The sequence below is a fragment of the Platalea leucorodia genome (genome assembly GCF_965183815.1).
Source record: "Platalea leucorodia genome assembly, chromosome: 4".
Lineage (NCBI taxonomy): Eukaryota > Metazoa > Chordata > Aves > Pelecaniformes > Threskiornithidae > Platalea > Platalea leucorodia.
In genome coordinates, this window is record NC_138826.1 from 27,253,564 (window position 1) to 27,279,951 (window position 26,388).

The following is a 26,388-nucleotide window of genomic DNA, read 5'->3' on the forward strand; positions in this document are numbered from 1 at the left end:
GCTCAGAGGGCAAGACATATTTGTATTTACTTTAAGCAAGATAGGTTTTATATTAGATATTCATTTAGGTTGTAAATACCTGAGATTTAAGCTCAATAACTCCCAATGGTCTTAATAACTAAGCAAATGAGGGAGATGGAGGTTAGGTCATCCATAAATTTGGTATGCACAAATATAATGCATCAATAAACAAACACAAGTGTTACATTTTCTTTATCTCTGCCTCTTTTTATTGTCATATTAAAGTAAATGATAACAGATGCAATTTACTGAATACTTTTAACAGATACAAGAGAGTAAACCCACCATTTAAGTAGCCGCATTTCACTATATTTACAAAAAAAAGAAAAAAGAAAAAAAGAGGCAGTTACTCATTCCAATACAAACTCCCCTCCTTTACACTTTCAGAAGAATCTTTATTCACAAAAATACGAAGCACTCTCAGTAGAATTTCCCATGATAAAATGAAGTACTTATCCATAGGAAAGGTTTATGGGCTGTCTCTCCATTTGGCCCCTACCTGTCTTATACTTACATCTTCAAAAAGAAATAAGAGTAGACTTCTATACAGACAAATTAGTAAGTGGCAATCTCACTGAGATCACAAAGAAAATTTTAATTTATTTTGAAATTTCTATTGTTAAAAGGGAGATAGCAAAATATATATGGCTTTTAGAGCAGATACTAAGTGCAATACTAGAGCAGATACTAAAACACTCTGAATCGTTATCCTGCCAAAATCTAGGCAGAAATATGTCTTAGTATCGCACTGAAAATACAAAATAATTTGAGAATAGCTATGTTGAATTTCACATCAGGTCTTCTCTGCATGGAGGATGATTTAAAAAATAAACGCAGTGGCACCTTAAGACTTAAAACAACAGATTTACGTTCCCTGAATGCAGCCTTACACTTTTCTTTTGGTTGCTACATGAAGACAAACTGCAGCAAACACATTCGTTTTCAAATGCTAGACCATTCAGCAGCCTGCTTTTACTTTAGAGTGCATAACTTCAGTTTTTCTCTCTCTCTGTTTCTCTCCAACCGATAAGCACACTGAATATCCAAATACTGCTAACAAGAAGACACTAAGACGCTTACCCTCCATAGCACCAGAGTAAATTTAAACATATTACACTGAAATAATTTAAAATCTATAATCATTCTGAAAACTGCTCTAGTGGGCTAAAGATTAAACTACTTTTGAATTATTTCAAGGCAATGCATGAAAACAGCTTCCCTTTCTATTTCTACTTTATGTATTAAAATAAAACTAGGTTGTTCAGATGATCCTGCTCAATTATGAAACTTTCCCAAAACTAAGACTGTTGTAAATTACAGATTCCAGCAGTTTAACAGCTGCCATAATATGAAAAGCTATTTATAATTTGCAATGTTCTTATAACAGGCTTCTCAGCATTCAGTAGCAGCTTTACAATCTGCAGCATCTTGCAGGTATGTGCCAAAGCAGAATCCTGGGGAGGAAAACCATTTACTCGATAATAACTTGGGATAAAAGAAGAACAATTAAAAACATACAAGCAAAGAGCAAATATTTCAAACACTTTCAACAGCACTCCTGAAGTTTAACTAGTATGAATTAACCAGACTCAGTTCTAGCTTTCTGAAGTCTCTGTTCTTAACAGCTATAGATTGACCTCTGCAGCTCCTGTTGAAAGGCCATTTCCAAATGCACTCTGTGCAAGCTCACAGAACTCTTGAGCAGTTTTGTTTTGTTTGTTTTTTTTAACCAAATCTGAATACACATGTCTAATACTGAGTTAATAACAACTTCCATCCATTAATATTAACACAAAGATCTAATCCTAGCACGTGAAAAAGGAAATTTTACCAGCTGAAATCCAATTTAAATTTATTTCCACTCTCTGGTGCAGAGAAACCTCTCCTTTCAGGGTCTTTACTAACAAGAGGTGGTAAACTATTGGGCAATTCTTTTGATAGTATTTCACTTACCAATTCACAGTTAGAGACACACAGAACTGATAATACACATTTCTTTATTTAAATAATGTTTTCTTGCTATTTCTTGTTTTGCTACCTTGTATTATGTCCAAGTGCTATGTAACAATGGGAATATGAAATTCATTATTATCAAATATCAGAGGCCTCCTTGGAGGGGCTGATTCTTTGTCTGCTTTGTGCAACAGTTTAAAAAGTCCCGTTCCAATGTTCATTGGAATTCCCATGATGATGCACTCAGAAACACCTAGGGAAAAAAAAAAAATCACAAACATGTTGAACATCTGAAGAGTAAGGATTTACAAAACTATTTTCATTTGCCCATTCTGTATGCGTTGCCTATCAAATCCCCTTGAACCTCACATGCAAAGACAAAGGTCTCTTCACTAGATAAAGTTAAACGTTATGGTCATTAGATCAGTATGTTATTTAAATTCTAGACAGGAAAAATTCAACCTAACCTGAACACCTTCTCTAGCAATGAAAGAGCTTCAGGTTTGTTTTTGGAGAAGACACATTCCACTCAGTGCGAACAGCAGAAGATGCAAGGCAAAGTTACTTCATGTTCATTCTCTGACTCAGTGCTAAGACTTCAGTCAAATCTGGCCAAGTTCCCTTGAAACCCCTGCAACTTCCCAGTGAAAGAGGCATATCACTACTTTAGCTATACCACTTTTTGCATCTTCATGGTTCAAAAAGTGCTTGTTTTGAATTTAAAGATTTAGTCTGTCCCAACTATTTTTGATAGTGATAAAATTTGCACAGCAATGTGCTGACACATTTATATTCCAGATCTACTGATGTATACAACTTTTCCAAAGAACGTTCCACATTAAAAGCAAGCTATCAGATACCAGTGGTTTTTTCTCTGCATACTGTTACGATCCAAATAACACTTTCAAACATTCTCAGGAGTATAAGAATATTGTCCTTCACATAAATGTTTAAGAAAATAACAATAAAAAGCTGTACCTTTAAATGCACAAAGGATGAAAATAAATTTGCTTAAAATTCTGTCAAGATTTGATCGGTAATTTAAATGTATATGAAAGAAGATCCTGTATTTTCGCTCTTAGACCATTGCTGCATTTCTACTACATGTTTTCCAACATTATGCACTTAATCTTGTGCAAAATAGAATGCTTAGGAGTTACTGTATATTTAGGCCCACTACTTTGTAGAGCCCCTACAGCATGCAGGTTACAATGGATAAAGGAAATACCTTTATAACACCTAGCAGAATAAAACTTACCTGGTTTTGCACAATAACCTTTCAACTTGAGCCAACCATGGAAACTGCATTTAGGTTTTTGGGAATCCTTCTTCCCTTGCAATATTTCCATACAACCAGAAGCCCTTCCTCCCCATCTCCCTTTTGCCTCATGGACAAAGTAATAGTTCGCAGCATCTGACAGCAGTCATGTATAGCAGGAAATGTTCGGACAGATCATGCCACTCTAACGACCAAGTGTATGTTATGTATCTGCTCAGACTAATGTATACTAGAGGCCAATGACAATCATATCGGACAGGTGAAGATGACCATGTTGTTGATGGCAGAAGAACTGCATGCTCTGCTCTAATGACCACCCAAGGCTCCTCCAGTGCAATGTCTTGTAACACTACCAGTTATAATCTATTGCAGATCTAAGCATCTGGCTGACAGCTATGAACTGCTGCTCTCACTTTCAGCTGGAAGAAGCTAGGCAGAGGTGAAGCCAGTCATACTGCTCTTATTGCAGACCTTATTTCTGACACTTCCCTTCCAGACCACCTCCTCATAAATGAACATCACAGCAGTGATCTGTAGCTCCCAGATCCCACTCTTAAGTTAGAAATCAGAGTGGTGTTGGCTGCTCTTTGGGAAGGGGACAGAAAGGTAAACTGACGAGATCTTTAAGCAGTGGCTTGCAGATAGTAGCGCTTCCTGGTGATCCTTCTTCCAGCACCCAGTGGATGCTGCTGGAACTGGATGTACTACTCTGCTCTAGTTTCAACCCACTCTGCCCAGTGAAAGGTGGCATCAGGAATTCCCAAAAGAAAATGCTTGTCGTTATGTAGGTAAAGCAGGAATCAGCTGTTCCCCATGTTCTCGGGGAGAAAAAAGCATCTACAAGACAAGGGATTCAAAGGCCACATGGTCTAAAACTACACCCACACATTCAGGAGAAGCACTGATTTGAGATGCCATTCAGTTCAGCACCTATAGTTGATTCTGGGTACATACTAATTTTTCTTGGCACCATTTATAATTTTTTCCTGCTCTGAAGATGCAAAACCATGAGCGTCTAAGAGTTTTCATAGCAATTCAAAGAGATAACTAGTGATGGCCAGGTCAGGCAGCTGCACAGCACTCTTTCATACAAGCAAGCCAGTATCATCTCTTCAGTTTTGGAAGACGGACAACAATTTTCTGTTTTGTCCATTCCATTTCTGTATTTGAACTAAAACATTTATATAGAAGGCAACACGAAAAGATCTTTGGTTTCCACATTATTTAAAACAAGATTTCACCAGCTCAGAGGGGACTTTGAGAAAACATTTTCTTTTCCTTGTTCTCCCATCAGTCTCCCATGGGATCTTTACTTTAAGCATGAGCAAATAATAATTCAAAAAAAATAAGAAAATCCCACTCACATTGAATGCTGGACAGCCAGAAAGTGGCAGAGTTCTTAAAATACAAACTAGTAATACAAAGGTTTCTAAGAGACTCCAGCGATTCAGAAAATATACTGTCCACAAAGCACTGTTTGAAATTGACTACACTTTCTAAAACCTTAACATAATACATTCATATTTTTATACTTCGTTAGCACCCAGAAACTCCAAATGAGTGGTTACAGCTCCAGGATGGTAGGCCTTAGATAAACAGATGATGAAGAGGGTGAAACCTGCTTGACTTCTCCTTTTCTCTGTTTAACCTACTAGACAGAGACTTTTAAACAAATCATTCCAAAATGTATGTAGCTTAAAGGAGAATGAAATCTGGGAGGAATGGGGGCAAAGGAGTTTAAATAAAGAAAAATAATTTCAATTCCAAATATTAGAGGACATGGCAGAAATGCAAAATTAAGAGACTAACAGAATGACAAAACTCATCTATTTGAATTTTCTGTTTGGCTGTTGGCTGTATGTATGTGTGCATGCATGCACTTGTGTGCATGTATACATATATTTTTAAACTCTTATCAGATTCTTTCATGAATGCAGTGAGAAGATGATTCAGTGGATGTTAATGAACTTAACTTTAAAACTGAAGAACAGATACATTTAAAAAGAAATTTCTCAGGACAGGGATCTTCTCTGTTCTGTTAATGAACGGAGTACTGATAAACAAGGCTTCTAATTAAAAAAAAAAAAAAAAACAACCAACACAATTTTTATCTGTTTAGATCAGAAGTAACTGAAGAAGTCAAGAACTCTGCCTTTCTGTTTATTGCGAGGTATAACTGACAAATCACATAAGGAATCATTATGCACAGTATGGTATTTACCTATGCTACCTGAGACATAAATGTCTTCCTACGTCTTAGTAGGAATGAAAACGAAATCTAAATACTGAATGGGGTACTAGATTCCTTAATCAGCGCTACGTGTTGAAAATATACAAACTTTCACAACTGAAAAAACAGAACTACTGACAGTGGGACAAATTTCCTGGTATTTCTCTGAGCTATGTGGTGAGAAGTAAAACCAAATTACTAAAAGTCTACTTTAAGAAATATACAACAAATGTCCAAATGACTTCAAGATCTCTGTTTGAGATGAGAAGCAGAGAAACATCCACCAAACTTCTAGGATCAAGAAGTACAGATCAGCCTCAGACCTGAAGTTTTTGACATGTAGGCTGAACAGAAAGCTTAAGGGCAAAAATCCAATGCTTTGAAGAGGTTTACAGATGCTGCGTAAGGACCACAAACTACAGCAGATTCTGCAATACCTACCGCAAACAGAATCCTTCTGTCCAAAGTAGGCAGCATCAAAGAGATGGTCTGCAGTCTTTTCAAAAGAAGCCAGCATCAACACACTTTCCTTCATTTTTGCCAGTCCAAACCTAGTAATGCCCAGCACTTCACCCTTGATTGATGGAAAAACACAAAGAAAGACTATCACAACCGTGGCTGGAGGTCAGTTATGTTTGCTACAGAAGCAAATCAAGTGAACGACAGAAATGTAGTTTTTATTCTAACACACATGAAACAAGTAGTAAGTAAAGGGGTTACTATCTACAATATAGCATTGTCATAATATGCTGCTTCACAGTTAAAACATCCTGAAGGTTAATAGTTTGGTAGTAATCAATATTTAAATAAAACAGAAGTGATTATTCATACACAACAGAAGCTGTTATAAATGGTTAATAGATTTTTTTGTTTGTTTGTTTTAAGCAAGAATACGGGAAAGATCGAGAGAAACATGGCCATCAGAAAAAACACACAATTATAAACTAGTTGCTGAGCTACAAAATTTAGTGGGGTCTGAGATCACTAAGCTGAAGCTACTGCCTATTGTCTACTGATAAATCTGACTTCAGCTGCCAGGAGATTACAGAATATGTTAAATCTTCATTTTTTCACTCTCTGGAAAAAAAGTAATTAGCTTTTTAAACTAACTTGGTTTATTTCTGCTTCTGTTTCTAATGAACATCCTGATTCTAACAGACTGTGCACAGAAGCACAAGTCAGAAGTACAGACAAAAGAATGCATGCTAGGAGCCCAACAAGTGTAAAACACTGCACTCTGATGCCCTTTTCCACTATTGTGTTGCAGCTCCACACAGCCAACCCTGGGGACTGCTGCAGCTCAGTACAACAAAGCCCTACAGTTTTGGGAGAAGTCAGAACTCCTTCATCCATTTTATCCAAATTAAACCCTTGAACTCTGGCAGGCAAAGTGGAAAAATCTTACTTCACTAAGTGTACTCAAATCTAAAAAACATATTGGATGTGAAGGAAAGTCAATCAATAAAGAACAGATACGATTTTCTGCTAACAAGTTCTGGAAGACTGTTCATACTCTACATGTAATCTGACTCTATTTGTAATGTCTGTATCCTTTGACTCTTATATACAGTGCAGCTGCTATGAACCACACCCCATGTGGTTTTCTGCACAGCAAGCCTTAAATTGCATGCATGGTTGCCCAAACAGTTGAATTTCATACCACAATTTTTAGGATTCCTATTTCCAATATGGAATTATGATTCCCTACTCATTATATCAATTTGTTTTCAGTCAAAATAGACTTTCTGCCCCCTACCCCCAAGAACTAGATTAATTAAGCATTTTGTTTGATATACAAACAAAACTTACAATTCTTTAAACCTGTAACTGATTTCCATCTCCCTAGCTCACCCAACCTTCTCAAACATGGTAAGATTAATTTGTATAAACAGGCCAATTTAGAGAAAAACATAGTACAAACCTTATAAGTCATTAGATCAGACAGCAACATAACATGTCTCCTGTCAATGCTCATACCATGGTTCACCATTGTATACTGAATCTCATTGATAATGGTCGTCCGAGCAGCTTCAATTCCTAGTGTCTTCTCTACCTACACAAGAGATTATGTTAGATTAATGAACAACCAAATGCTTGGAGCAAGTATATTCCTGGAACAAATACCATCTGATGTCAGATAATGTCCATTACTACCCTTTTGCATTTCTCCAGTTGAAAAATATTTATAGAAAAAGCTTCTTTGAAGTCAACAGTACTGCCAGTCAAATTATTCTCGTGTTAATGCATTATGACAACTATTAATGAAATCAGGCTTGATTACATATCAACTGCTGCATCTGAGCACAACCAACCACTTTTAATAAAGATGCTATGGGGAAAAACCCACAGTACCCATTTGAACACTACCTCGTAAGTGTTGTTAGAGGACGTTTTTGTTCCTTTCACTCCATGAGTAGCCATAACAGCTCGCAGATTATCACCTTCAACTAGAAGTTTATATTTTTCCTTTCCACTTTGTTCATCAATATGAATGACAGCTCGTGAAACCTCTGGTATACCTTGCACCACAACCTTCACAAAACAAAAAAACCTAGTAACAGTGTACAGTAATGCAGTATGAAAGGATAACCCTTATCAGCATTCAAACCTATTTAGAAGCTCCAGTCTCTGGAGTAAATGCTCAATTAAAATACATATGAAATAAGATTTCCTGCTCTTAAGTACAGTAGTGCAAATGTGACTTTCACATTGTAGTATAAACTCTTACTCACTACCTACATTTTATATTTTATGCCAGATATCCTCACACTCAGACCTAGGTCTCTGAATGGTGGTAGATCCACACAAGGAAAAGGGCATCCTGCCAATAATAACGTTCACTTATCATTATTTTTAAAATCCAAAGTAGACAGTCTCCTCACAGAAAGCTGCAAACACTCCAGATACTGTCACGTGGCTCAGTTCTAGATGCAGCTGGAAGAAGATATAACTATTTCATACAACTGCTGCACTCAGAATGCTTCAGTAAATGTTATAAGAAAGTATCAAGGTTTCAATTCTATTTAGAAAGATTAGTAATGGAGGCTTAGTTTCAGCTGTAAAGCAGCACCATCACAATCTAAGAGTTATGGACTCAGCCTATCTACATTGTCAATACTGACAAGAATTATTTTGTCTTCCCACCATAGAACTCCAAATTATTATTACTGATGACCTCCCACAAAAGCACGAGACGGCCTTTGTTTTTACCTTTGGTAGTTCTTCCTTCAGGGACTGCAATACATAATACATTGAACTCTTGCTATTTTCACGAGGTGTCACACATACAACTGCTTCTCCATGGACAGCAACATCCCCAGGCTTTACTCTGAGTTTAGATATGCAAATAGAGTAGCGCACAGTCTCTGCATTCACCTGTGGCAAAAGTCAGCCAGCAAACATCAGGATATCTCTCTTAATATAAATAAATCTGCTCAAATACATGCAGCAGTCTTTCAACAGAATATAACAAAGCAGAAAGTAGAAAAATAAACAAAAATTGTTACTCTTATAAATTGCATGAAATATTATCCTATGCTGAGGGTACTGGCCTATATGTTAACTAACAGACAGAAATGGTATCCTTGTATTTAGCAAGACACCAGGAAATGAATGTACGTTCTTTCATTTCCAAATAAAAGAAAAATTATCCACTTTACAAGGAGAAAAAAAAAAAAAGGGAAAAATTTTTCCAGATGTAATGTAGCCACAGCACATCCTTTGTTCATTTTCTTTTTTTAACTTCCACTGGTCTGACTTCTGTTTCTGAGACAGGATTAAGAGACCCTTTGAAACTTACCCAAGGCATATTCTGCAGAAGAACTGAACAACTCACCTCTAATCTCAGTAGTCTAATGCGCTCTAAAGACAGCTTCACTAGGATGAAACAATCATCTGGAAGAAACACTTCCTCAATATATTCTGAAATCTTTAAGAGATAAGGACGAAATAGCATGTGAAAATGGTTAAAATGCCCCATAGCAATTGGCTAATGTTTACCTTTAAAGCGTTAGCAATAATACAGTTTTTCCTACCTCTCCTAGTAAAGTTTTCTCAATTCTTCCTTTAACCAGACGGGCAAAATCAGGATCATCATCTTTGTCCAACTGTGCTGTTATAATAGGGGTGCTAAAAAGAACAAACACACAAAAAAACCCAGTTAGGAAACTGCTCAGATAGATTAAAGATGGCAATTTGAATTACAGCTTGTCTTACGGAACTTATCTCATATCTAGAGTAGTACTTAATAAGATAAAGAGAATTTCAGTTTCCTCAGGTACATTTAAGAAAATTATTATTCATGTACTTCAGGCTGGTAAAAACAAGCAAACACACAAGAGATAATAACACAACTACTAGTGACTACTTTCATGGTGTACACTATTCTAGTATTATTTAAGTATGGCTTCATGGGTACCTAGGAATAGGTATGCCTCAACTACTGCTAAACGTCAGGAAGTTTCACAATATATAAAAGACACCTAACAGAATATTAAACTTAATAAGTAATGACGTTACCTCATTTGATTTTCAGAAAAATAAAACTTGTCTTCTCTGGCCCTAAGTATCACTTAGTTGGACAGACATCAGATTTTTCTTGTTTGGGTATTCCATGCATTCAATCTTGTCCAGTGTATTACTGAGAACATGGAAATGCTATTGCATATTGCAAATTTATCCATCAGGTTTCACTTAGGCAAAGGCGAAAAAAAAACCCAAACCAAAACAGTGTTAGTACCTAATAGCCTTTGAAGCATTAATGATTTCTTTGATTCTTGGCACTCCCAAAGTAATGTTCATTGAAGCAACGCCAGCAAAATGGAAAGTCTTCAGAGTCATCTGTGTGCCAGGCTCACCAATACTCTGTGCACAAAGAGCTCCTACTGCAGAGCCAGGCTCCATCTGTGCCCTGATAAAGAAATTATGTCATAAAAAAAGTACAGAAAGAGACATAGAACTCAATAAGGCATGAAGTCCTGAGGAAGCAAAGACAGAAACTATTCTGGTAGATATATGAGAAGTTTGTTAATATTTTTTAATAAACAAACAGGAGAGAGGTGAAGAGGTCACCAATACTCAAGACTGATCTCATGCAAGGCACGAAGATACCCTGTCATACAGGCATTCCACAGGTCCAGTATAACATCCATAACAGGAAATGAAATGCTTGTCCTCCTTCTCCTAAGCATCAAGCAGTAGATTCAGGATTCCCCATTCAGGGAAATCCCATATGCTAACATTTCCAAAACTCCCCTTTATACATTTAAGCATGAGACACCTTTATTTAGTCTTCTTTAAGAAATTATTGTGCAGATTACTTTTTAATCAGAGCAAAATCCAGGTATTAATGCCTTCTTGTTTTCATCTTATTCAAAAGCCCTGTACTGATGACGTACTTTCCCTTCAAGTTATGCATGTAATGGGCTCATTCCCACATTTGTCCCCTTCTAAAATTCATGTATTTTGAGAACTGGTTGTCCTTACAGGAAAGAAAAAAAAAAAAAAAAAAAAAAAGACGACCAGTACTCTACAATATGCGAACTCAAAATGAGACATGAGGGGTGGTTTACATTCATCCCTACAACTTTGTTCTGATCCTGCAGTTAGCATTCTTAAGCTTGCACAGGGCACAATGTGATCTGCTTCTCTATAGCAAACATAACATCTGAACTTAAGGCACAATACCACTTCCTAAATCAATCTAACTTGTAGCAGCTTCTTGCATTTTCCTTGATGAACTCTTACCAAGTAAAATTGCTGTCTAATAGTGATTTAGCTTGTACCATCTAAAGGAATTAATTTGGGGTGACTGTAAAACAAAATTATTTAAGCAGAAGTTATTGTTTCCACTATTATTTGGAGATCTCCTTACATTCATGTCATATCTACCCCAAAACTGCTGAAGTCTCAGCTGAGAGATTTCTCCTGGTAAAATGATAACAGTCTATAAAACAAAAACAATCATCTTAGCAATCAGATCCTTTTCAAGGGTACCATCTTTCAGTTGCCAGATCAGCATAATGTAGTATGCTAAAACAACTTACTGCAGTAAAATAGGCAATTCATGTTTAAGAACGCCTAAGACAAACGTAAGCAAGTAATCCTAAAAACTGAAAGCAGAAAACTGGTTAATTGCTTTAAAAGTCATGTTAAGAATTTAATATATACATGAATTTTCTAGAAAAAGAAAAAATATTAGTAAACAATTGATGCAGGTGAACATGAGGCCACAAAGCAGGTATCACCAATGGCTGCATGCCAATGAACAAATTCAAGGAGTCTAAGTAAATGAAACAACTCTCAATAGATAAAGAGATGAAAACATCCACACGATCGCTATCTTGTTAGAGTCCAAGGATAACAAATAAAAAGCTCCTACAAGTGCATAACGGATTCAAGAACACGTTAGCATGAAGCGTGACAGAACTCTTCACAGACTGTGTAGATCAAGAATAGCCATCAAGATTCCTATGGATTTGAAACTGATTTATTCAGATGTTATTTTGCATGGACTCTTTGGAGGTTTGGAACAATCTCCTGCAAAAGGGAGAGGAAGGGAATATGACTGCCAGTGGGTGTAAAAATGTCAGTGTTTAAACAATATCCTCTCTCACTCTGTATCCTAACACTTTTGGCTTTTACCAGAATCTGCTGTCAAAACACGATCTGTGGATAGAAGCAGTAAGTAGCTATAGAAGGAAACTGTGTTCGCTGGTACGATTACTACTATTTCAGAGAAAGGTGCCTAAACACAAGCAGATAGCTTTGCATGTTCAAGAAATATAAAATGAAATATAAAGCATTTTTTTCTACAATGTAAAAGGAAACCAAACAAATGAGTAAGAGCCTTCTAATGAAAGAATCTGATTATGACTCAAGACAGAAAGGTAAAAACCTCCGCTCTGTCAGACCTCTAAAACTGTCATACAAGCTCAACTCTGCTTTAAAAAAACCACCTGTAGATGGCGATGCCTTTTTTTTTTTTGGCATTCTACCTTTGTCTAGCAATGTTCATGTCATTGTGGCCAACTGTTTCTTATTCTTAATTTGTATTGCATTCACAACACAACCAACACTCATACAATAAAAACAGCAAAGTACACTCCTAGACTGCAAGCAAAGCAACAAACACTAAATTGGGCAGGGGGAATAAATTGAGAAAATAACAGGCTAAACACTTACCTCATGTATTTGTCCCTACAAGTCTCTAGAAACTTCTCTAATTGTGTTGGAGTAATCCTATCCAACTGATATAAAACTCGTGGCTGAAAAAAGAATAGAACAGTTGGAAAAGCAATAGCTTATGAAGATTTAAAATAACTACATAATTACTCCCTTGAAACTACTTACCTCTGTTGTGCCATTGTCATTAATGCCATACTTGTCCCTAGTTTTTTTGATCTTCTCAGAAACACCTTTGATGAATTTTTTAATTTCCTGAAATTACATGAAAACAACAGTAAGCAAAGGCATGGTCTTCATATAGAAATCTTCAGCAGTAAGTATTTGCTTAGAGCTCCAAATGGAGTGTTTACAATAATAAATTAACAATGCACAATATGAAGAGAGGAACATCAAAACTTAGACACGCACATACACTAGAATTTAGCAAACCAGATTCACTCTTGTGTAACCACAAATTAGTAGCAGTACGTGAGGAATATGGTCCACGCTGAATAAAAGCATCCTTCCTGAGCACACACTGAAAACTTAAGAGATTTGACTTTGGTTGATCCTTCCCTCCTACCCACCACTTACTGAAACTGATTCTACCATCAAAAAAAAAAAAAAACAAACTCTTATTTTCCAAGTATACTGACACAAATACATTCTCACTCATTTCTCAGTATTCAGAATAAGTCAAAGTGGAAAGACTGTGGCAAGAGAGGAAGTATATAAAGGACACCTGCTGGATAGATTTCAGAGATTCAAGATGTACTTTATTTGGGGGGAAAAAAAACCTCAAAATTGATATATACACCTCAGTCTCTACCTAATGTAGTTCAAATAACTTCTCTATGCTGTGGAGAGGTCTTGCAGATAATTGTACTTAAGGCGTAGTAGTACATAAGCCTTTCACTCTCTTACCAGGTTTACCCAAAAGTACTTCTAGCAGTCTTTACTGGAACATCAATTGAAACAATACTGTTAGAAAAATATCCAACATTTCTATGAAGCATCATTTGGGCATTACGCTTTGGATATACATATATACACTAGAAGTCATGGAATATGAGGTCCACGATTAAACTCTTCCATAAAAGAGGAGTCAGTGCAAGTCATTACCATACCACAGGGTTATCAAAACCAAAATATAACCAAAAAGCAAGAGGAAATCCTTCCCATCTACTTCAACAATGATTTAAGAAAGCCTCCGTGGAGAGGTGAAGAGTTTGATTTTTAGAGTCCTTTTAAACTCTTTCCACCCCATTAGTCCTGCCTGACAACCAGGATGATAATTATATATCATCACCTCTTCTTCACTCAGTGCTGCACTCCTTCCAACCACCGCAGTAGCCAAGCACTGAAAATCACTTGCAAAATTGAGTAAATATTTGAGTGACTGCCTTTTGAATTCATAAATCATTATCAAAACACTTCTATTACATCCTAACAGAATCCTCAGATTCTCACAATAACAACATTCTTACTGGTATTCAAGGTATTTTCAGACAGTACATTATTTTCTGTGAATACTAGAACAAAATTCAAATGAAAGAGCTGACAACAGAAGTGTGCTGCTGGAATGGATGCTTCAAGTTGTTTCCCCACTTGGATGACAACAGGATGCATTCATACATTTCTGCCCCTTTTGCCCTGCAGTAAGTCATATTAATTCATGAATTAAATATTTTGCCATTTTAAAGGTTTTTGACCCTGAAATCATTGCATAAAATCGATAATTTGATTTATTTCCTAAAATAAGTATTAAGCAATAATATGGTATTAGAAATATTAATCTTTTTACTCCAGGTGCATAAAAAAAAATAATATTGCAGGACTTGCAGAAGATCATCCAGAACTTTTGATCTAAAAGGAAAAAAAAAACCCACTAAGGAGAGACTTTAAAAGTAATTCTATCTTGAAAGATGCTTCCTTTGTGGAGGGGCAGGAAGGGAGGAGTGGAAGGGGAAGGCAGAAGGTGTAACACTAACTTCTCCCTCCAGAACACTGAAGACTAAGTTTTTTTAAATTTTCACCTACTCACATAAAACCAGGAGGCAGTAATAATAACCACACCACCACCAGCTCCTCAAAAGAAGTTGTCATACTGGCTGAAAAACTGGTCATTTGGTCATATGGAGAAAGTCCACAACAGGGCAGACTTAAGACCAAAAGAGCATAGGACAGGAAACAGGATTCTGGCAAACTATTTATTGTCAACTTTTCCTCTTTGACAGTCCCCGAGTTCCAAAATACTTAAAAAAAATATCTCCAACATACTAAATCAATTTTTATATATTATTCTGAATTACAAAAATAAGGTACTCAAATGATGTATTATTTCCATACACGAGAGCCAAAAAAGGTGAGAAATAAAAGATAGATCTCTGAAGACATTTATTTTTCATCTTCAAAAGTTTTATTCATGCACAAGAACTAAAAGAGGAAGTGACCTATTCCCCTCAACTTTCAATTAACTGTTCGCAGTTTATCTGAACTATGGATTAATTTATGCTACAAATAGAAAGAAAAATGTAGCTCACTCTCTGCTGAGCCTGTCTGTCTCCATGGACTTATCTTCAGTGCAACACTGTCCTCTATGAGCACAGCTACGTAACTTCCACAGCAAGCTCAAGAAACCATCAGTTCTTTCACATCATCTAAACCTATAAAGTCTTTTAGTCTGGACCTGTTTAACAAAAAGGCACCAAACTGACTCAGTAAGCTCTGGCTCAATATCAGCCTTGTCAGCTCCTACAGAGCCGATGTTTAGTTAAAATAGCAGTCCAGGGTATAAAGCCTAGTCGCTCAGGTGTCTGCATCACGCTTCCCAGCACTTAAGCTAGTGCGATCATTCATATACGTGAAGCACTGCTAATGTAAGAATCCTCACAGTTCAGAAGCCCACCGAAACGCAGAGTGGTACAGACAATCCCACAAGATTCAGCAATAATCCATTCAAGTCCAGACAGACCCATTAGGTCAGCTCTACATATGCCAGCACTGACTGGCTGTGTGCTCAGCCTTTTCCATGCTTGCACCACGCTCCCCAGTACTCATACTGAATCATCTCCAAAAAAACACAGAAAAAGGATTTTTTTTTTTTTTTTAAACTGTGAGGGTTTCTAAAGATTTTCTCAATTTCAATAAGAAGAAAACAAAAATTTCCTTTCACCTGTATCTTAATGTACTCAAATACATTAAAATATTAACACAATTGAAACTGTGCCAGCCAACAATCTGAATTCCCTCCAGTGAGGGCAGAGTGCAGGCAGAATGAATGCTAGTCTGTTTGAAAAAGGCTATCTAGACATAAAGTCTTCTGGATAAGAGTGGATAAGCCCATTATAGGAATCTTCTGGTAAAATAACAGCTATAAGAAATATCTCTGTTCTGGAAGGGAAAAGCAGAGGAAGGGATAGGAAAACATCAGAAAAACATGCTAATATCCATAAAGGTTGAAAGAATGAGTTTTAGAAAGGAAAGTTATATACTAAAAGAAAGCTTCCTCAAAATCCTAAAATTTCACTCTGGGGATTAATTAATGTGTCACGGTTTTCACCATTAAAAAGGAATTGGGTAGATTATTGTGATGAACGCCTACATTATAATTTAACAAGCAGTAATGTATATATGCTAATCAGTTACTTTAGCACTATACACACATCTTTAGCTAAAAAGCACTAACATTAATGCTCACACAGTGCACACACATGCTACAATTACCTCATTATATTTTTCATAACCTGTCTCAGTTAATGTCTTCAAGGATGAAGAGAAAAAAAAAAAAAAAAGGAAAGAAGAAAATGTAACAGTATCTAAAACTTAAAGTTCTTAAGTTAAACTAATTACCATTAAGGTGATGTAGTCATATCTGTGCTTCTGAAATTAATAGCAATTATTTAGATTTTCCTGATATGATTAAGAAGATGTACACCTCAAAGAACAGCTTTATCTCCAAACTTTGGTATTAGTATATTGCATTTTTTTTTCCTTCAGAGATGCAGTTAAGATTTACAGCATATTTCAAGTATGGATATAATTATTTTTTCAACTCTGCTCTAGCAATGGAATTGCAAATCAGGTTTATAAACAACTGCTTACTAGTTTTGTCACCTTCTGCTCTGAAGCACTCTCATCTATTAAAATGAAACCCTTCAAAAGCAGGTCACTAAATTCACATTGTTCTCATCATTGCCACTAATCAGAAGGTTCATCAAGGTAACAGCTTTATATGTCCACGGGCAGGTTAATTCTACAGTTTTTATCACTATCTCCCAAAGTAGTCTTAAGTGTGGCTGCTCTCATAAATACTGAAATTGCTTCATGCTCTTTCAAACAAATTGACTTCTACAATTCAAAGTGTAAGCAGTCATGTGAACATTCACTCATCCTTAAAAGACATGTAAGTACTCCCCAGAAGATAAGCCCCGTCCAGCAAAGCACTTCATGCGACAGAAGTTTTTTGCTGGGTTAGTATCATAAGAACGCAAGGTAAAGAGGTGTAAGTGTATAGCTGGTATTTCTATTACAGGAAAAGAAGCAAATTAGTAAAAACAGTTATTCAGAAAATTGATAATATCAAAACATATGCATAATAACAGAGTATGAGACTCAGTCCTAGTGGTTTCTTAAGAGTCAATAAGTATTATTTCATTTCTGACATCCCAGGGGAAAGCACATAATTACTGTACCATCTTGCTAGGGAGAGAAATTCCAGCAAGGCATCTCAGATCAGTGACACGTTTTCAAAAATCACCAGATTTTTCTCTCATTTCTAATGTTCCTGTGGTGAACGTGAACAACTACCATAATAAAAATTAAAATTACTATAGTCCTACCTCTCCGCCCTCTGAATGCACAGAAATATACTACTGAACCAACTACTCCTGCTACTAATGCATAAAATTCAGCCATTGCTCCTACAGATTGATAAGATAATTTTATTTAAATTTCCTTGATTTTTAAGGAAAAGTTAGTCACAGTGTGATAAGGAAGTGAGACAATTACCTGCAGAAAACTGTCTCGGCAGCAAAGAAATTCATTCTTCTTCATGATGGACTCAGCTGTTAACACCAATTCATTTTTACTAAGGGCTGGTTCACTTCGGCATGGATATACAGCCTTAAGAGGAAAAAATTTACTTCTTCACATAAAACAGATGCACAAAAACTTCATTGTAAAGACACAGAATATAGATAGATACAATTGATTAACAGCATTCTTTAGTTTTGGTTGTTTTGGGGTTTTTTGTTTTGTTTTGGTTTTTTTGTACTATATAATACCAGACTATTGTGAAAAGAAGTTCCACATACACTTCCACTTACTTGTGTAAATCTGAAGGTATACACATACACACACTTCTAATTCTATCAATTTATTACACTCACATTACAGAAATGTGAACAGTCATTTCAGCAAAAGCCTTTTATCTTTGTTGGGGGGTCACGGGGAGAACAACCAACAAACAGACCAACCACAAAACCAAAACCAAACAATACCCTTCTTCAAACATCACAATATGTCCAGAGTTATTCAACACCACATCAGGCCTCTGACTTAAGAAGCAGTTCAACACAAAGAACATGCATGTCTTGATTTAATAAAGAATTACTTTGGACTTTGACCAGGACCACTCAAAAAGGCAATTTAACAAATAAATACTTCAACTGAAACAATTCTCCCCATCATCTTTCTACATGCTTAATAGTCTTTTCACACTTCCAACAAAGATTTCAGGAATCCTTACCCTGATATTGTCTAGAACACGCTTGAATTCCAGTGGTTCATCCTTCCCTTCCATGGCTGCAGGATCCAAGCCATCTCCCCCATAAATAAACTGTATAATGTCACCAGTAGAACTTCTGACTGTTAAATCATACTGTGAGCAAAGATCTTCAAGTGATTTTACCAGCCGCCTCTGAAAGAGGGGAAAAAAAAGTGCAAGGAAAGTAAATGGGATCTTTTTAAAAATAGCTATTGATTAGGATTACAAAAAGTATAGAAAGTGGACTCAGGAAATAAATCTGACACAGTGATTAGCAAACATGAAAACCTATTTTAAGGCATACAGTATCCCTAGGGCTTTACTGTACATTCCCCAGAATATGAAAGGTAACAATAACAAAATTTAAAGCAACAACACAATTCTCCACATTTAGAAAATCCATCGTATAGGAAACCTAATGCTCAGCTGCAAGAACCTATTATGGTCTGAGGAATTTGGGGTTTTTTTTGACAGAATAGTCATATTCTTCCAGTCAGGTTTATTTCTCAAGGGATACAACAATTTTTGTGCATGGAAGCAAAACCAGTCAATGATTATTTTCACTGACAAAAACCAAAGAGCTCAGCTGTCAAAGCCAGTAGGTGCTATTTTTCTACCAGTGTTAGGTACTTCTCTTACATTAATCCCTTGTATTGGGAAATCCCTTTACTACAGTCTTCCTTCCTCTGCCTCCCCAAAAGAAGGCATGCTATGAAGCATTAGTGTTTAAAAACATTTTTACTTGAAAGATGGACTTCATTGTCCTATGAAGGTAAATTAGCTTACTAAAGAATAAAAACTGGTAATTTTTATCACTGAGGAGGAAAAAGGTAAGATGAAATAAATGTTAAGATTTTTTTTTTTTTTAAATTACGAAGTCCAAGCATTACAATTTATTCATGTAGGGTGAAAGTTGATAAGGAAAAATATTTTCCGGGTTGCTTATTATATTTATATGTATTTGTATATACTTACACACATGCAAACATTATTCCACTAGTTTGGGAGAAAACTGGTCTAATTAGTCACCCACCCTAAAAGGAATTGATTTCAGTCTTTGTAGAGTTTGCAGATCTCTGAACGTGTCCCCAGCCCCAAATTATCTTGGCTTTTCTACTGCCTGTTGCTCTGGGAAGAGGACTATACTTAAAATACTAAAATGTTTTCACTTAAGTCTTAAGACTGCTCATAATAGCAAGAAACTTTGTTGGAGGGACATATATTTTCACAGGAGATATAGCCAAAACCACTAACACCTTACAGAACTTTAAGTCCAAGCCTATATGGCCAAGGTGCCTGCTACCTAAAGAGGACAGGTACTGAAAGGGAACTTTAGCCATATTTTTGTGATCCAGACAATCTTTATTTAAATAACCCAGACCAAGGATTTGTGTTTTCTGTTTCTTATTGTTGAAATAGTGTATCTGAAAAAGCACTCACAACTCAAATCTATGTTACAATCTATGGACAAAACTTCCATCATTCACATAGGTTTTGGGAACACAGACTACATAGAAAGTAGTCCTCAATAATTCCATAGAACAAGGGCTTTTACCACCCACATTCAAGAGGAAACAGCTTAATACAAGCATGTTACTGTACCATTGCCTGAGGTCTGGTTTACAAACCTCTCATCTACCGGAGAATAGAGCAGTCACGTATTTCACAGTATAAATTACTCTGTTACATTAAAAACAAACACACACACACACATATATATGCACTTCTCCCCCACCCCTGACCTCAACATGCACATAAGAAATATCTTCCTTTTGTAAGACTGCTAAAAACCCCACTCCACTGACAGTTACCTGCATATATCCAGTTTCAGCTGTTTTTACAGCTGTGTCAACCAGACCTTCTCGACCAGCCATTGTATGAAAAAAAAATTCAGTAGGAGTCAACCCAGAATAGAAGCTGTTAGCAACAAAGCCTTTTGCTGCTGGGAGCTACAGAGAAGAGCGGAAAAAACAGTTAAAATGCAATGTACATTCTGTATGCACATTACAGAAAAACATGTTGCCCGTCATCTAAATTCTTTCATAGTTAGCCAATACATACACAAACACAAAGCAATCATCTCAGCTGCATTTAGCTTTGAAGTTCAATGTTTGTATTTTAGATCTGAACAAAGGCTTCAAAACCCTTGCCTAGTTCTTCCAAACTGATCTAATAGACTTTCTTCTTCCTCCTACAAGCCTTGTCATGCTTCTAGCCATTCCTTGCAAACACTACACCAACTTCTAACACTTCGGCCTCCCTTAAAGTTGCAAAAACTGAAAAGGCGATAAGAACGTTCGTTTTGCAATAGTATAGCAAATACATTTGCAGTGCTGAAGACTAAGGAATCCAGAAAAAAATATGACTGGAGGTATGTACATAACTAATTCTTTCAAATGGTTTGCTCTCACCTCTGAGAAGCATTCTTGCCAATGAACTTTATACAGGCATCCCTTTAAGTCAAGTAACACCAAACGGCCTCCATGATCCCATAGAACAATGTATAGGCTACAAAGAGGTTCATCTTAGAAGATCGTTTTTTGTTGTTATTTAACAGGTAGTGCTTTCTAAATCAGTAAAAAAGCTAGAGTTAAATTTTAACTTTTACCTTCTCATCTAATCCACGAAGTATTTTTTCTTCTTTAATTTATTCCAAAAAGAAAATATTTTACTTTACAGAACTCAGGAGTTGAAATTTGGACATTCAGTGACAAATGCATGTGTCATGGCTACCGTCTGACACTTGAGTTACCTGACTAACACACTAACAAGATTGATGGCTGGTACCTAGAACCTTCTCTGCTGATCATTAGATTTCAGATAGCAGTTTAAAAAAAATGAATCTCACTGAATTGTATTAACAAGAACACGAGACTCCTTATTGCTTCATGTAGACCAGAACTCAAATACGGAACATGGTATCTCTTAATGGAAAAAGAAAAGAACCCAGACTCCAGGGTGGTTATCTGGCATGTTTCACCTGTCTAAAGATACCAACACACACCCAGCAGCTGTCCTGAAAAGTCTTAGTGCAGTGAAACAGAACACAGGAGAGAAAGTTTAACAAATTATTTTCAGGACTCTGAACAGAAACAAAAATGTATCAGACTTAAGTTTAATTTTACTAAATTAGAAAGGTCTAAGCAAGGCTTAACTGTAAAAATTAAAGCTAACTAGACATCCTACGGCAATTCACAACAGTACTGTTAACTCCCAAATCACATTCAGAACATTTTACATTCACCATATGTGATCCTTTTCATTCACCATGTCACGACAACACATCCTATCATGTATCTTTCTTAAAATGGTTTAAGGCAACTTGTTTCACTTTTCTTTACAGTATATTGTAAACGTACAGAATTACCTTAGAATGCTTCTCAAAGTGAGGCAAGGATCTGTTCTCAAACCCATCAGGAACTCGGGACCCACTGATAGCCTGCTGACCTACACAAGCAATCATCTGGGATATATTAATGAAGGAGCCTGAAAAGGAAAAAAAAAAAAAATAAAAAAAAATCTCACTCACAAATGAGGAATATCACTGCTCCTCTGATGAGCTATCTTCAATTCTATGAAGATCTATTATTTAGCTTCATAGCTCTTCAAAAAAGCACTTAGAATTGCAACAGATAAAGAAGCTTTTCTCTTACTCGTCTTGTTTATTTTAGCATTTATGCAGAGACTGACAACTAAGTTAGTCTATGATATAGCTAATAACTTTTAAAATTTTTTTCTTTGGGTCACAAACATTCATGCCATCACTATTTGTCTACAGTCCTCATATTATCCTGTTTTGTAGTATGGATTGTGTTTTATACAACCCATGATCCTAACCTACATATTTTGATTCACAATTTCTTCAATAAACATATTTTAACAATATTTTTCATGAAGGGTTCAGTGTCTACCAAGATTCCTAGAACAAATTAAGTCCCAGAGAATTAAAGTCACTAACTCAGAAGTTTTATTTGCTGAACATGTTTGCAAACAATGACACCCCCCCCCCCCAATTATACACTAAATATATCCTTCTTCTTAGATTTCAGTATTTCTTCAGAAATACAAAATGTCACCCTGAGGCTTTCTACCATTTATTAGAGACAGATAAATAAAGGCAAAGAGTTGAGTGATTTCTTCAAATTCTCATAGAAAACAAAGGAAAGCTTAGATAAGAATTTGCATATAAAACAAGTATTTACTACGCAGCTGGTCCTTCAGAAACAAAGCTGTGAAGATGGCTGAAATATTAGTTCCAATTCTTAATATATCATTTCCAGTTGAGTTTTTTATGTGATATAGATACTTGAGGTCAGAAATGCAACTGAAAACTTTTTACTGATGAATTAATTTAAGTCTTAAGAACATCTAAAGTTCCAATAGGATGTTTTTTAACTTGTACTAAAAATTTAAAGATACAAAAACTAGCCCATCAGCTTGTTTTTAATTAACTGTACCCAACCTGTACTTTCTGAGAAGAGTCACTTCAAATCTATATGACATGAATTTAATACTTGAACAACTGACTGTATAAAACAAGCTATAAAGACAAAATAAGTAATTCTGAGAACAGTGATGGAGTGAGCAATCTACTTCCAAGGTTAAGCTACCCCTACCTTTAGAACCACAGAGAGCCATGATAAGGGGACTGTTGCTCTTGTCCAGTTCTCTGAGACAGGCACTGCCAGCGTGATCTCTGATAACAGAGAGTTCTTTCAGGATTAAGGCCTGAAATCCAAGATTTCAGAGATTGAGTATTTGTTAAAAATACAAACAGTACTCTATCACTTGCCAGCAATACCTTCAGTAGTCACAGGGAATTCAAAGTACAATAAAGAGAAAGAAACCTCGATGTTGCTTTGGGTAAAACAAGTGTAACTTTTAACTTGCATAACTTTCCAGTTCGCTGCACAAGAAGTCTTTGTTGGGATAAGACAGGGGTAGCCAGGGACATTACAACATCTTTTGTGAGCAGCACCAGCTTAAGCTAAACTCAGCGTTGAACTAAGGTTTCAGAAGACAACTTTGAACTTCACAATTTACATGAATATATTCATGAAGTCTCTACTCTAAATTTATAGTGATTTAAATTAAAGATTTTACCTCTAGTGTCTCTTCTGCAGTACAACCAGGCTGCTGCTGTAGCTTGCCAGTGTTCAGAGCTTCAATATACTCATCACATTTCTTATAGCCAGCATTCAGGAGCTCGTACTTAGCTTTCAGCAGGCCCTGCCCAGGGGTTACATCACCAATTCCAATTGAAAAGCCACGATTAGCTATTATTATAAAAGAAAAGAAAAGATTATATTGATAGCTCAATCTCATATAGAGAAAACAAATTAAAACCAGGAAATATTATCATCAGGAACTTTATTTTTTCCTCGCATCACGTGACCACCATAATCAGTTGTTTCACTGTTTCTGTCAGCTTCACAACTAGCTTATTTTTTTAGGCATAGTACATCATATTTGAAGCAAAAATCTTGCTTGATTGCTCTGTATTTCTGCTTTAAGATACTATTCTACAAGGAAATGTACTTCCCCCATTACTTACAAAGATAGACAGGAGCAAGTCTGGCTAGTCGTGACATGGCATCTGCAGCTTCTACCTGTCCCCAGTCTCTCAGCAAGATGTAGAAGATGTTGTTCTTGGATCCTGAACCTAAGGTTCCTTTGTCCATACTGCCACTCATTAACTCACTGTTTTGAATTGTGACATCTAGATATAAAAAGGCAAAAGAATTCATTGTTTTTCTAAAAGATTACCTAAACTCTAGTAATCAGTTATGGGGTAGGTTTTTAAACAAAAGCTCTATTCATGAAAAGAACAAAACCTAAAGACATAAATTTAATGTATCTGGAGAAGTGCATGAGTAAGGGGAATAGTCTAGAACCTGACCTTACCAACTTAAGTTAAAATTTATTTCCCTTCCTCCTTCGAAAGGCAACTGTATCCAATTTAAGACTTGTGAGAAACATTGTGAATAATCCTTTTTATTAAAAATCTAAAAAGAAACTTTGCTTCATTAATCAGAATAAAGTCTTCAATAAATCTTATCCGTCCAGAAATAAAGTCCTCAATCATGCATAATAAACCAAAGTTATTTATTTATTTATTTATTTATAAAGTAGAGCAACAAAATTTCAGTTCTCATATTCAAAGATTATGATATTCAGTTCAACTCAATCACCCCTGGATGCACAAATTAAATTTAAAAGACACACTGGAGTCAGGTGTCTCTTTAATTACAAGCATATCATGAAGACATCCATCTTGCCTGTAGGCCTATACAGACTTCCTCTTTTAGATGACTTCCTTTTGCTTCATCAGGGACCTTCCATTTCAGGCACTGAATTGTCCTTATAAGCTTTACCCTTTAAGCAATTAAAAAGTATCTTCTGTACATGAACTTTAGACATATTTTCTATGACAGCAGTACAATGTATGTTCATCCTCAACTTCATTACACATCTTTCAAAGAACTGGCATATGTAGATGCATCCAATTTAAATCATTTTATGCAGAACGCTGTAGATCTTTGTACACTGTACTTTACGCTCAATATTTTCAATGTGAATTTAGGTAATCATCTTCTTGAACCAGAATTCACTGCTCCATTACTTAGTATATACAATCAAAATATGATACCAGGATTTCTTGAGACTTCAGAGAATTTGCAGAGAACTTTCTGAAGAGAATTAGTGTTGCTTCAGAAATGAAGTTTTTTCAGAGAACTGAACAGAGCCACCAATGAAATCCCAAAGTTTTCTGCATCATCTGCTACTGTTGAACTCAGAAAATCGAAATTCTTCTCATACTTCCTTAAATGACAAGGGCTGCAGAGCAAAGAAGATGGCCTATGTTCACATGAGTGTGAACAGGATTGCTTTGTTGCCTTTCACTCCACATTCCTCAGAGGCTGAAAAAAATTGTGCCACCATGTTTATAACCAACTTCACAACCACAGAGTGGTCCTACCTTCTAAAGAAATCGCTCAGAGTCTGGTGTAGAGTGGATTTGAGTCCTAATTAGTAACTTCTTTCTCACATCAACATTACATGACAGAATTACTGTAAATCAATGGTTCCTCCCTAGGTTCCTTAACTCACACTTCTGAGCAGCAAGGAGCCAAGTTTATCCTGCCTGCTCCAGTTCTTTTCCAGCTGTTACTGTTTACGTTCTTTACCAGCTGTTATGTTAAATTAATAACAAGCAAAGCCTTGCTCATCTCCTACAGCCTCTTCAATCCTGATGCTTTGCATTCCATCTGCCACTCTGACTTCCCAAACTGGAAGGATATAGTTTGATATCCTAGGGATAACTATATTCCCTACATATCCTAACTTCTTTCACTGTTTGACTCCTAATCCCTGTATCACTACCACCACTCCAGATATTAAATTTTTCCATTTGCCCTCTGCACAATCACTTCCTAAGCTTCTTTGCTTTTATCTCTCTCTCACCTTCAAATACTATGTTAGTATCACAACAAGCCTAGCATCACACAAAATAAATTTTATCACAAGAAGACACTCAAGTCTTTTCTTTGGTGTTCAGCATGACTTCAACTTTTGAGAAAAACTGCATAATTTTATTTTTCATTTCAAGAATACTTATGTGAAATACTGCTTTAACTCCTACAGTGAGCTCAACAGCAACAAACTCAACAAAACAATAGCTACAATTTCTTTGAAGACTTCCAAAACACAGCTTAGAAGTGTCACTCACAAGAATCATTGTAACACAGGTCTTCCCCTTTGCCACAATACTGTTTGCCCTTGGTTCGTAGATTGGCTTTTACAGGACAATCATCACTGGGTTTGAGAATGAGGCTGAAAACCTGTTTTCCTGTCCAGAGTGTTACAGGCTTAGAGAAACAAAAGGACAAGAATTAGGATTACAGAGTTTATGCTACAACTACAGTAAAACAGCAAGCAAGAATTTAATTGTAAAATTGTTTTCTATACAGAAGC

The 26,388-nt window shown here is 36.1% G+C and overlaps 1 protein-coding gene across 4 annotated transcripts in view; it reads right to left on the reverse strand.

Moving 5' to 3' along the window:
* Positions 1–274: 274 nt before the first annotated feature.
* The window catches only part of POLR3A (RNA polymerase III subunit A), a 38,726-nt gene continuing 12,612 nt past the window's right edge, over positions 275–26,388 (reverse strand). The window contains exons 14-33 of one of the 4 annotated variants that reach the window (XM_082311244.1): positions 26,144–26,282; positions 23,969–24,133; positions 23,518–23,690; positions 23,031–23,142; positions 21,782–21,900; positions 20,226–20,363; positions 18,397–18,567; positions 17,658–17,771; positions 16,374–16,409; positions 12,834–12,920; positions 12,666–12,748; positions 10,222–10,392; positions 9,518–9,611; positions 9,319–9,411; positions 8,694–8,858; positions 7,851–8,015; positions 7,405–7,536; positions 5,925–6,057; positions 2,060–2,227; positions 275–1,475 (exon numbers count right to left, since the gene is read on the reverse strand). In XM_082311244.1, coding sequence (XP_082167370.1) covers positions 2,079–2,227; positions 5,925–6,057; positions 7,405–7,536; positions 7,851–8,015; positions 8,694–8,858; positions 9,319–9,411; positions 9,518–9,611; positions 10,222–10,392; positions 12,666–12,748; positions 12,834–12,920; positions 16,374–16,409; positions 17,658–17,771; positions 18,397–18,567; positions 20,226–20,363; positions 21,782–21,900; positions 23,031–23,142; positions 23,518–23,690; positions 23,969–24,133; positions 26,144–26,282 — 2,439 coding nt within the window. In that variant the 3' untranslated portion in view covers positions 275–1,475; positions 2,060–2,078. Of the gene's footprint in view, positions 2,228–5,924; positions 6,058–7,404; positions 7,537–7,850; positions 8,035–8,693; positions 8,859–9,318; positions 9,412–9,517; positions 9,612–10,221; positions 10,393–12,665; positions 12,749–12,833; positions 12,921–16,373; positions 16,410–17,657; positions 17,772–18,396; positions 18,568–20,225; positions 20,364–21,781; positions 21,901–23,030; positions 23,143–23,517; positions 23,691–23,968; positions 24,134–26,143; positions 26,283–26,388 lie in introns of those variants that run through there. The other 3 variants (XM_082311243.1, XM_082311245.1, XM_082311246.1) reach the window with 3 other exon arrangements.